Source organism: Malurus melanocephalus, unplaced genomic scaffold (assembly GCF_030028575.1).
Source record: "Malurus melanocephalus ecotype Western Australia unplaced genomic scaffold, MMel_1.1 scaffold_868, whole genome shotgun sequence".
Lineage (NCBI taxonomy): Eukaryota > Metazoa > Chordata > Aves > Passeriformes > Maluridae > Malurus > Malurus melanocephalus.
Genome location: NW_026624100.1, coordinates 17,450 through 28,449, shown reverse-complemented (window position 1 = coordinate 28,449; position 11,000 = coordinate 17,450). Strand labels below are relative to the sequence as shown.

General features: G+C 53.7%; 2 protein-coding genes across 2 annotated transcripts in view; both read left to right on the top strand.

Moving 5' to 3' along the window:
* Window positions 1–3,903, top strand: part of RNF114 (ring finger protein 114) — a 6,034-nt gene extending 2,131 nt beyond the window's left edge. Inside the window, exons 3-6 of the mRNA XM_057385798.1 lie at window positions 49–155; window positions 683–797; window positions 1,675–1,782; window positions 1,975–3,903. Of these exons, the coding sequence (XP_057241781.1) occupies window positions 49–155; window positions 683–797; window positions 1,675–1,782; window positions 1,975–2,040 (396 nt within the window). The 3' untranslated portion in view covers window positions 2,041–3,903. The remainder of the gene's footprint in view (window positions 1–48; window positions 156–682; window positions 798–1,674; window positions 1,783–1,974) is intronic.
* Window positions 3,904–6,926: 3,023 nt separating this feature from the next.
* Window positions 6,927–9,975, top strand: LOC130585348 (protein snail homolog Sna-like). Its single transcript, XM_057385799.1, has 3 exons — window positions 6,927–7,037; window positions 7,589–8,092; window positions 9,281–9,975. The coding sequence occupies exons 1-3, from the start codon at window positions 6,959–6,961 to the stop codon at window positions 9,460–9,462; spliced, it is 765 nt and encodes a 254-aa protein (XP_057241782.1). The 5' UTR covers window positions 6,927–6,958; the 3' UTR covers window positions 9,463–9,975.
* Window positions 9,976–11,000: the final 1,025 nt, after the last annotated feature.

Below are 11,000 nucleotides of genomic sequence, written 5' to 3'. Positions count from 1 at the left end.
AGTGCAGGTGGTTTGAGCTCACCTTGCTGTGCTGTTGTTTCCACACAGATGTACCTCTCCAAGATGCGCAGCCACGCAGCCTCTTGCTCCAAGTACCAGAATTACATCATGGAAGGGGTGAAAGCTGTTACTAAAGAGCCCCTCCACAGCACCAGGTAACACCTCTGCTCTGAAATGCTGGGCTTCTCTCACAAGAAAGAATTTGGAAARTAGACTTTACCTCCTTGATCTGTTTGAGTGTTAATTTTTACACAGTTAAAAACTGAGCATTAACCCTGCAGCTGAGTGCCCAGGCAAACTGCTGCTTTGCTTAGTCCATGCACAGGACATCTCTAAGATCAGGGTATTKGGTAGATGTGGCTGGTTTTTTAAATGCCTTTCTGTCTCCTGATTGTACACACCCACAGTGACGGATGTGAAAATTGGTGGCAGTGCACTCGTGTGTGTGTGGCTGGTGGGTGGTACCCTGGCATTTAAAAAAAGTGATAAATGGCACTTAGAACATTTGTAGAAGAGCTGTAATTCATTCCAAATATGGACTGTTCCAAATATTGAGTTCCTTAAGAKACTGTTAGGAGTTTACAAACTGATTGTTAAAATTAGCTTGCTTTAATTGCATAAATAATCTGACTGCTTTGAATAATCTGTATTTGTAAATAACCTCTTTTTCTCCCCCAACCAGGAACTTCCCAAATCGCTTCACCTTCCCTTGTCCATATTGCAGCGAGAAGAACTTTGATCAAGAAGGACTGGTTGAACACTGCAAAGCTTTGCACAGCATGGATGCAAAACAAGTGGTAATAAAAAGTCTTGGTGCAASAATTGCACTGAAGTCTGGTCTTAAAGCSCTTTGAAAYAATGAGTTAGAGGCTTAATCTTGAATTAAGTAAATGTAATTGCTGCTGTTGAGTGAGTGTGGCTGTGCTGGTTGTGTCTCCAAGCCTGGTGTGGTTCTGGTGTCACCTTTCTGTGGGTTTCTGGTCTCTGCTCCCACTGCAGCTGGGCCACATCCTCCTTTCATCCTTGAAAAATGGCACACATTCAGAGTAATTAGGCACAGCAAATTAATACAATATAATCTCAAAAAAATGTCAAATATTTAATTCTCTCCTTATTTTCCCTCTTGTTTTCAGCAAGGAGATGCCATAAACTGTCAGGGAAAATGCTTGCAAGAAATAGTGCATCATTCTAGTAATCCATCTGTGATACTTCCTCTCATGTAAGAGGAACTGCCAAACATGGAACTGAATTTGAAACTTTCATTTTTTTCTGGGAAGTTTTTTGGAATTCCAGATGAGTCAGGGGAAAAAAGTTCCTTTTTTGTCTTGGAGACAAATGATCTTTGCAAAGTARACCAAGGAAACTTTCCTGCTACTGAGAAATAAAGGCTGAAATCTTCTAAAGCAAGAGCCTTTAGTGAGTTCTGATTTTCAGAATGTGAGAGAAGATTAAGCCATTCCATTTCAGGGATCTGAGGCATGAATTAAAATTATTCAGGGTTATCTGAGGCTTTTGTATTAAATGTCCCATGATTACTGGCCATCAGTTTGCATACAGAATAGTGACAGCACAAATRAGCTGCAGTCCCCCAGGCTGTCCCTGCCCTGCTGTTCTTACTGTCAATATTAAAGCACTGAACCACTGGGCCCTAACTGTTATCTTTTTTTCTTGAAGGTTTGCCCAATTTGTGCCTCAATGCCATGGGGAGACCCCAATTACAGGAGTGCCAACTTCATGGAGCACCTGCAGAGACGACACCGCTTTTCCTACGACACTTTTGTGGTATGTGTGTGCACCCCTKGGAGTGCAGCCTGGAGCTCATAACCCGGGGTGCTCCGTGGGCACTGCTGTGAAATCCCAGCCTGCAGAGGTGTCCTTGGAGCAGGATTTCCTGGGAAATCCAGAGATCACAGGGAAATGCAGCTCTTGCTGCTGTGTTAACCAGTGACAGAGTTTCTGTGCCCTTTGTTCCAGGATTATGATGCTGATGAAGATGACATGATGGCACAGGTTTTGATGCGTTCCTTGCGGGATAAATGATCCAGCCAGAAGATTTACTGTAAACCCAAGCTTCCACGAGGGGGAAATGCCCAGCATCCTTGCACTTCTCCCTGCACATCCCAAGATTAACTCAGGCGTCCAGAAGTACAGAAGACTTTAATCCTATCTCAGTTTTAAATCCTGGTTTGATATTTCTGTGCCACTCAGTCTTTTGGTATCATGGTCTCTGACATTCAGCCCTGTCAGCCCCATTTTTCTACTTGCTTAGACTCAGTTTCATTGTARATCTACACCTGGGAATTTCTCCCTWTCCCTATGCCTATTGATTTCTTTGGCACTTATGTTTATTTGACCTTCTAAAATCAAAAACATTCCAAATGGAATGGCCTGAACTAGTTAATAAATATCTCTTCCCAGTCTCATTTACATATCTCAAGTGATTGTATGTGAGGTGTATTTGTAGCTCTGTTCCCYTTTAGTGAGACTTCAGGTGCTAACTGTAACTGTCAGACCAGCTCTCATTTAAGTGACCTCTGATACCTGTGATTCCATAACRTTTCCCAGTGTTCCAGTCCTACAGGCAGCCTCTCAACTATGTGGAAAACATATCTTCAGTAGGAGTGTTCAAACTGCAAACTTTCCTAGGAAATCTTTGCACTGTGTAAAGTTTAAAATACTTCAGTTCTATGCATGATGATTATTTTCCTCCATACTCTTACTATAATTTTTTGCCTGGAAAATGAACTTTAGTGTTGGTCTTAGTTAAAATGCATAATTTTTTTAACAGTCCTAGCAAATATTAATCAAAATTGCTGGCTTTATGATTAAATTGGTGGTTCTGAAACTGGTTTCCTAGTAATTTTAGGCCTTAGGGCTGATAGGGAAATTCTGAAGGTTTTTCAATGCCTCTGCTTTCAATTTAAACTAAAATTTTCATATGTATTCCTGGGTTTTCCATCTCTCAAGGCAAGCTGGTGGCAAAACTTACGAGTAATTCATAGCACTGGCATAGCACTTCCTTTCTGCATCACTGATTTTATCAGGTATTTTGAATTCCTGTTCTTCATTTAAATGTTCCTAAAGTAGCTGAAGGTGTACTTGGATTTGCTTGCCATCTGGCAGTGTGTGTGTAGAGTCAGGAAAAGTAAAATATAACCCTGAAAGCAGGACAATTCCAGCCTGTGRGAAATGGATACTCCGTGTTCAAGCCTACACATTTACCATGGAGACTAGTTGATTTGAATTTGATGCTTTCATTAAGTTCACAGASAAGCTGCTGAGATCTGAGAGTGTAAGGAGCAGAACCTGTAAATCATGGTAGTGTTGAAATGTCCAGTGTAAGCTTTGTAATGGAACAGTGGGCTGCAGTGCCCCAGGATTGAGCACTTATTAATTGTTTGGAGCAGTGACCTTCTTCCATCCTGCTCTGCAGACTGCAGCACAGCCTTACCCTGAAAATAATGAAACACACTCCAGCTAAAACCTCGTGATTGAACTTTGTGTCCAGCCAGACCTCTAACACCTCTCAGCTGACCTTGGGCTTTGTGCTTTCCCTGAGCACCCGTGTGGGGATGGCAGCCCAGTGCARTGGGGTGGGAGATGTGCAATCTCCYGGTTCTGTGGGGCCAGTGCTGTGTTTGGGGTGGTTGATTTAATGCTTGACCCTGAAGTGGTGGCAGTGTATTGGGGATTGGATGGGGATCTCTGGGATCTGGCTACACTGCAGTTTGATGATGTCCATTGCCAGGAATCCAGATTCCTCCTGCTGTTCTAAGTGCACTTCCATGCAATTCTGATAAAATGTCTAAGGAGCAATTAGAAGCTTCCAAGCAATTACTTTGTCATGTTTTTGACTTTTGAAGACAAGTTACAAATAAAGGCCATTTAATTTATAAAATCCTACTTTGGTGTCACCTCTTGTCATTTCTTCCTCATAGTCCACGTTTCCTTTGAGTGCCCAGAGTGTTTGTACTCCGTGGTTTAAGCCTGACTGAGACTCCCYGACTGATTTAAAGCCACACTGCTGAGAGGCAGATGAGTTTTTGCCACTCATCTCGTTTGGGTAGCAAAAAAYGCCTCGCTAATAAACCAATCTGGGCTTCTAAACCCGTCAGTTCCTGGGCAGAGTGAGGGACAGAGCTGCTCTCACCTCGTCAGCAGCTGATCCTGCAGCCACATTGTGGGGATAATGCAATCGGGCCAGCCCCGAGCTGGGACATTTCCCATGTCTGGCACAAGGAGCCGGCCTTAGGAGGACAATTAGCACAGAGAGACACCATGGGAGGAGACAGGCTTGCAGTGGAGCTATTTTATTAAATGAATTGTCTCCAGAGGGCGGCTGATCTTAATAGATCTGATAAATTGCCAGCATTAATTGCCTAATGCACGGGAATTGCTTCATCTGGAATTGCAGCAGTAAATCCCCACAGCCTCCTTAGGCTGGGGGAGGAGATCTTGCCAAAGCATCGATGGTGTGTTCTGGGTCCTCATGTCACTGATCGAAAAGAGAACAGCAAATTTTCTGCAAGGCCTTTGCCCAGCTSTACTGGTGAGCCCACCTCAAGCTACAGGCTTAGATCTCTCTTCTAGTTCTTCTCACATTTATTCTGTCTCTACCAGCACCCAGATGCTGAGGTTTAAAACAAGTAATTCCGAGGAGCTTCTGGGAGAGGCTTTAGTTCCCCGAGCAGAGTGGGGGTCCCTCGCCCAGCCCCGGGGTGGGGATGAGCCCCAGAGCAGCTCCGTGTGCGCTGACGGCAGAGGGAGGTCTTGCATCTCGGAGAGAGAAGCGTTCCCTGCTCCCGGCGCTCTGCCCGGCCCAGCCTCCTCCRCCGGGCTCCGGGAGCTTCTCCAGCTTCCAGCGAGGGCTCACAGCCCACCCCGTGAGCAAAGTTGTGYCCTGCCACAGCCTCACTCTGCTCTGTAGCCCGGTACTCGAGATGCTTCATGGAGCCGGGGGCCAAGGAAGTAGAAATAAGAATTTTCAACAGACATTTTGCCAAGGATGAAATGTGCTTGTGAGGCGGTCCTTGGGCCAGTCCTTGCRGGTCTGGGCCTGGGGCTGTGCCAGGCTGGTGGCAGGTCTGCCCTGACCACCCTGGAGCTCAGCTGATGGTGAGGGTGGGACTGTTGAGAAACCCACTGCCACTTCCAGCCCATGAGCTCCTGCAGCTTCCCCTCCYCTGCGTCCTGCTCTCTGTCCCGCAGCATTCTGGCTCACAGGCACAGGCAGCTCAGCTCTCTTTCTCCACTGATCTCGTTTTTTCCCCTAGCACAGGCACGTTTTTTCCACGCGCAGTGGTTGGAACAGATCTGATTATTACCATTTCAGAAAGAAAACCAGCTCGCTGTGTTCCTCGTGCAGTGTCCCCAGTGAAACCACATCCGCGGCAGGTGGAGGAGCGGGGGGCRCCGGGGAGGGGCCGGGGAGGCACCTGCACCGTCCCCGCGGGGAGCTGCACCCCCGGACCCCCAAGAGAAGGGGGAAAACCTGKCCTTTGTGATTTGTGTCCCCCAAGGCCTTTGGGGGCACATCTCGCCCTGAAGTTCAGGCTGATCCAGGGATGAGTTTTGCAGATTAACACCTGCTGAAAGCCACGGGCAGCTCCGCAGCAAAGGAGGGATGATCCGGCAGCACATGGCTGCAGGGAARGAGTTTGCAAACGTGTCTGGCCTGGGCAGGATGCGCGTGGCTGCCAGGACAGGCTTCCCGAGCTCTTCCTGCCCTGAGGGAGCTCAGCCCCTGAGCTGCAGCCGTGCCAGTGGAAAGCTTTGCTCCCACTTCTGCATTTCACGTCGCTAAACAGAAACATGTGGTCAGCAGGGCTGGCACAGCGATGTGTGACCACTGAGTCACGAGTGGCCGAGCACACGCTCCTTTTCCGAGCGGCAGGGCCGCAGGAGGAGCTCCCAGCGGGATCTGTTCCTCCTCTGGCAGCTGTCTTGGCCCGGGCTGAGCACGGCTCCTGCAGCAGGTGCCTGGACCCGTGCCCTGAGCCCTTCCAGGGGGAAACCTCCGCCGGAGCCGAGGGACAGCATGAGCTGTTAGCCCGGGCTGGAGGGGTGGTACATCGCCGCTCACCGCTGCCCCGGAGCCCGCCAGCAGCACCCGGGCACCTTCCACGGGCACCGGGAAACCAAAGGGAGCGTGAGCCTCAGCGGAGATATTTGACCCACCCTGCCCGTGGAAAAGAGGGCAAGGCAGGAGGGAAGAGAGCAGAGGGGAGCTTGCTGGGGGAAGGCTGTGCTGCCCAAAACTTTCCCAGCAGAAAGGAAAAGCGTGTCTGAGCAGGTGCTTCTGACCCGTGGCAGCGGGAGGAGAGCTGCGCCGGATCCTTCCCGCTGCTCCAAAAGTCACTGCCTCTTCCCAGGGGATTATTAAACCTGTGGCGAAGCGTGCTTCCCTCCAGGGCTGTGTCCCAACCTGCACCGCAGCCGCAGCCGCAGGGCAGGGGAAGGAGCGGCAGGAGGGGCTCCGGGAATCAGCGGCCGGCACAGCGCCCTCCTCCAGCCCGCTGCGGCCGTGGGTGTGTGGGTCAGGGTTCTGACCTGTCCCCGGAACACCGGCTGGAGCCGCGGGGAGCCCGGCACGGGAAACCCTCCGGAGAGGAGCCAGGAGCGGCTCGGGCAGCAGCATCAGCAGCTCCGGTACCGGGCGGGCAGCGCGGCCGCCCCGCGGGAGATACTCCGGGGATACTCCGGGGATACTCCGGGGATACTCCGGGGATACTCCGGGGCTCCCCCCGGGCTCCCCCCGGGCTCCCCCCGGGCTCGGCTCAGCCCCGGCGGCGTGGCCGCCACCTGCCCGTGCCCGTGCCCGCCCCGTCCCGTCCAGTCCGGCCCATTGGCTGCGATCCCCGGGGGCGGCCCCGCCGCCCTCCCCGCCCCCGGCCCCGCCAATATCTGCGGGCGCGGCGGCTCCGCAACCCCGCGGCAGCGGCGGCACCGGGGCTGCAAGATGCCCCGCTCCTTCTTGGTGAAGAAGCACTTCTCGGCCAGCAAGAAACCCAACTACAGCGAGCTGGAGAGCCAGGCCGGTGCGTGGAGAGCCGGGCCGGGCACGTGGGGCGCTCCGCGGGTGGGGCGGGGGCTCTGCTGCGGGATCKCCCTAAGGCTCCACGCGGTGGGGACTCAGCGGCTTTTCGCAGGGTTGCGGAATTGTCTTTTGGTTTATTTGTTTGGGGTGCGTTTTGTTTGTTTCGGGAGTTTTGTTGTTTGTTTGGTTTGGGTTTTTTTTCAATTTTGTGTAACTCGTGTGAGGTTGGGTCCGCGATCCTCCGTGTCTCGGGATGCCGAGCCGCTCCCTGGCACCCCGGGGTGGGTGGTGGCACCGGGGGCTCCCTCATGGGGTGGTTTTGGGTGCGTGGGGAGCTCCCCGTGCCGGGAGTGGGCGGGAGCGTGGGATTCCCTGCACCCCATCCATCGCGGTAGGGCGGGGGTCTCTGGTGTGAGGTGCGTCCCCTTTGCCGCGGGGTGGGCTCCAGTGGGGTGGGCTGGGATGGGGTCCCAGAGCCCCGGGGTGGGTCGGGCCCGTCGCCCCCGTTGCGAGGGCTCCGCGGGCCCCACTGACCGCTGCCACCTCCCGCAGTGCTGAGCGCCCCGCTGCTGTACGAGACGTGCCCGCTGCCCGTCATTCCCCCGCCCGAGGTGCTCGGCCCCGGCGCCTAYTACCCTCCGCTGGTGTGGGACGCGGGGCTCCTGTCCAGCCTGTTCCCGGGCGCTGCGGGCGCCGAGGCTGCGGGCGGTGCGGCCCCCGCCCTGGACCTGACGGCGCTCTCCAGCGAGGAGGATGAAGGCAAAAGCTCGGGGCCCCCCAGCCCGGCCTCGGCCCCCGCCACCGCCGAGCGCTTCCGCTGTGCCCAGTGCGCCAAGGCGTACTCCACCTTCGCCGGGCTCTCCAAGCACAAGCAATTGCACTGCGACGCCCAGGCCAGGAAATCCTTCAGCTGCAAGTACTGTGAGAAGGAGTACGTGAGCCTGGGGGCTCTCAAGATGCACATCCGGAGCCACACGCTGCCCTGCGTCTGCAAGATGTGCGGGAAGGCCTTCTCCCGGCCCTGGCTGCTGCAGGGCCACATCCGGACGCACACTGGTAATGTTCCCTTTTGTCCCTCTCCTCCCTCCCTTATCACCTCCAGCTTCCCTGCTCCACTGCCCCCAGCGAATCGGCGGCCCGGCTGTTATCTCGGAAGATAAGGACTTCCCAGACCCCCTTGGCACATCTCTCTAAAATGTCCTTTAAATATCCTCTCGGCTGGAACGGAGCGCGGGGTCAAGGCCCAGCCTGTAAATCCGTGCGGCTGCTGTGAGCGCAGAGCCGGCCCGGGAGGGATGGCACACGCTGACAGAATGTGACACTGCCGGAGCCTCCCTCCCTGCCYGGCCATGCCCAAAACATCCACCGCTGCCTCCCCGAGGGCTCCCRGCCCGGGCAGAGCCGCAGCCACAGCTGCCCACCCGCTCAGCACCCAGGGTGGGGATGAACCCAGCTCAGGGCATGAGCCCGGCTCTGGGATGTGCCCGTTAGGCTGGGCTTGGCCGGTGGGCAGGTGCTGGAGGCACCTGTTGGCACACGGCCGGGTGCGCAGCTGCAGCCCACCCCGCTGCCACGGCCGCCCGACAAAGCATCTCCCGAGCATCCTTTGTGGGGCTGTGGGACGGTGTAATTGTGACTTGGCACTGATTTCACACCCTCTTAACGTGCTAAAGATGATGGCTGAAGGAAGCCGGGTAGACTTAATTGTGCTTTCCAAATTGAGCATACACATTTGTTTCCTCCAAAAGAGTCTTTCTGGGAGGAATTCACCCTGGCCAGGCTTTTCARTGCGATCCGGGCAGGAGAAGGGGGAGCGCGGGGCTCTGCAGAGGAAATAGCTGCACTCACCCCGGGCTGGCGCCTCGCAGCCGCTGCCTGCTATGATATAATTAACACACAGCGCTCGGCTTTCCTGCCTCGCTGCGAGCTCCTCGCTTGGCTCCGCGCAGGAGACGAGTTTCGTGTCTTGGTCTGTGTGTGCAACTGCCGTGCTCCTTGCAGATGTTTCCAGCATTAATTTTCCGTGGCTCACAGGAGAGCTTTTTCTGGGAGCAGACAATTCCCAAGCTGGCAGTTCTCCCCCGAGCAATGCTGTACATGCCCGGCTTTTCCTCTGAACAATAACAGCCAGCACTTCTTTTCACTGCGCTCTGCACAAACTTTGGCTAATGAATGGTTCCTTCTTTGATATTCCCCATGTGTTGATGCACTGGTTAATTGGGAGCGTTTCTCTTTGTCCCATAGGTGAAAAGCCTTTTTCCTGTACACACTGCAACCGGGCCTTTGCTGACCGCTCTAATCTCCGCGCCCACCTGCAGACCCATTCAGATGTAAAGAAGTACCAGTGCAAAACCTGCTCGCGGACTTTCTCCCGCATGTCGCTGCTGCACAAGCATGAGGAGACGGGCTGCTCCGGCTCTCGCTGAGGACTCCATGGCCTCTCTCAGCACAAATGCCTATATCATAACTAGATTCTGTAGGAGTTAGTTTCCTCCGTTGCGGTGTGCACCGGGCTGGACACTGCTGCTCTGGCCCTTGAGACCCTCACACTCCTCCCTCGGTGCCTCCAGTGCAATTCGTGAGCCTGATCATAGAATATTCTGAGCTGGAAGGGACCCTTCAGGATCATCGAGTCCAACTCCTGGCCCCGTGCAGGAGTTCCTAAGAACCCTTCCACGTGCCTGCCAGCGTTGTTTTGTCCAAACGCTTCTCGATCTCAGGCTCGGTGCTGTGACCACTGGACCCACGCTGGCATCTGGGCTGGCAGGGCTGGACTCAGAGCTGAGTGTGAAACTCGGGGGCACAGTGCTGCCCCTCAGCAGGTGCCCCCCTGCCCGAGGCACCTTGCAGGGCTGGACCTGCACCCCGCGCCGGTACCCAACACTGCGACCATGTAGCTTGGGGGATTGGGGCTTTTGTGTTGGGTTTGTTTTTTTTTTTTTTTTAACACCGTAACCACTTGGTAATTTTTAAGAACCAATATTTTTTTATGAAGGGCAAAACGTCCCCCCCCCACACCCGAGTGTATAGAGCCCGCCTGTAGAAGGTGTAACTATGCAATAATACAGTATCCCAGTAGTTGTGAAGCAGCTGCTTCTCCCCAGCACAATGACAATTTGCAATGCCTGCGAGATTAACAGTGTCCATGAAAGGCGGGGGTAGCCATTTCAAACCCCAGCCCTGTTTACAGAGCAGCTATGCACTCAAGCACCTGTTAATATGACTCTTAACAACTGCTTTTCAAGAGAACTGTGACTAATAGCAGGCACTTGTCAGCTGATACAATGGTGGCCTGTCCCAAGGCTGTCCATCGACAGGTGTGTGCCAAAAGCCCTATTTATGGGTATTGACAGGTGCCTCCTGAATGCATCTTTCTTTAAACATTGTTTTCATGGAATCATTACAAAGAGGATGTTTACATTTCAAAGGTACACTGGTATTTATATTTTTGTGCCACGATTTTGTACTGATGAAACTTTTTATATAATTATATACGGTTTATTGATATTCAATAAAATGGTTAATTTATAAGAGGGTTTTGTGGGTGTTTGGGGTGAATATGCAGCTGTGAGGGGGGAGTGCTGGGCTTAGCTCTCTCCCAGCCCGTGCTCCTGGCCTCTAGCAGGTGACTACAAAGMGACATTTGCAGAAGGGAATCTGTGGAGCAGTTGCCTCTGGGAGAGGAAAAGTCAGGCTGAGTCAGTTCCTGCCGGAGGGCTGGGGCAGCTGTGAGAGCACAGGAGCTCGCCTTGTCTGTCCGGGCTCCCCGGGTTCTGCTGCTGTCCCCGCGGAGCTGTGGAGCACACTGGTGGCTCGCCCTGGGCACTCCCTGGGAGCAGATTGGTGCCACAGCACCAGGCACTGTCCCTGGGAGCAGCACCGGGCACTGTCCCTTAGAACAGATCAGTGCCACAGCACCGGGCACTGTCCCTGGAGCAGCTCAGTGCCACAGCACCGGGCACTC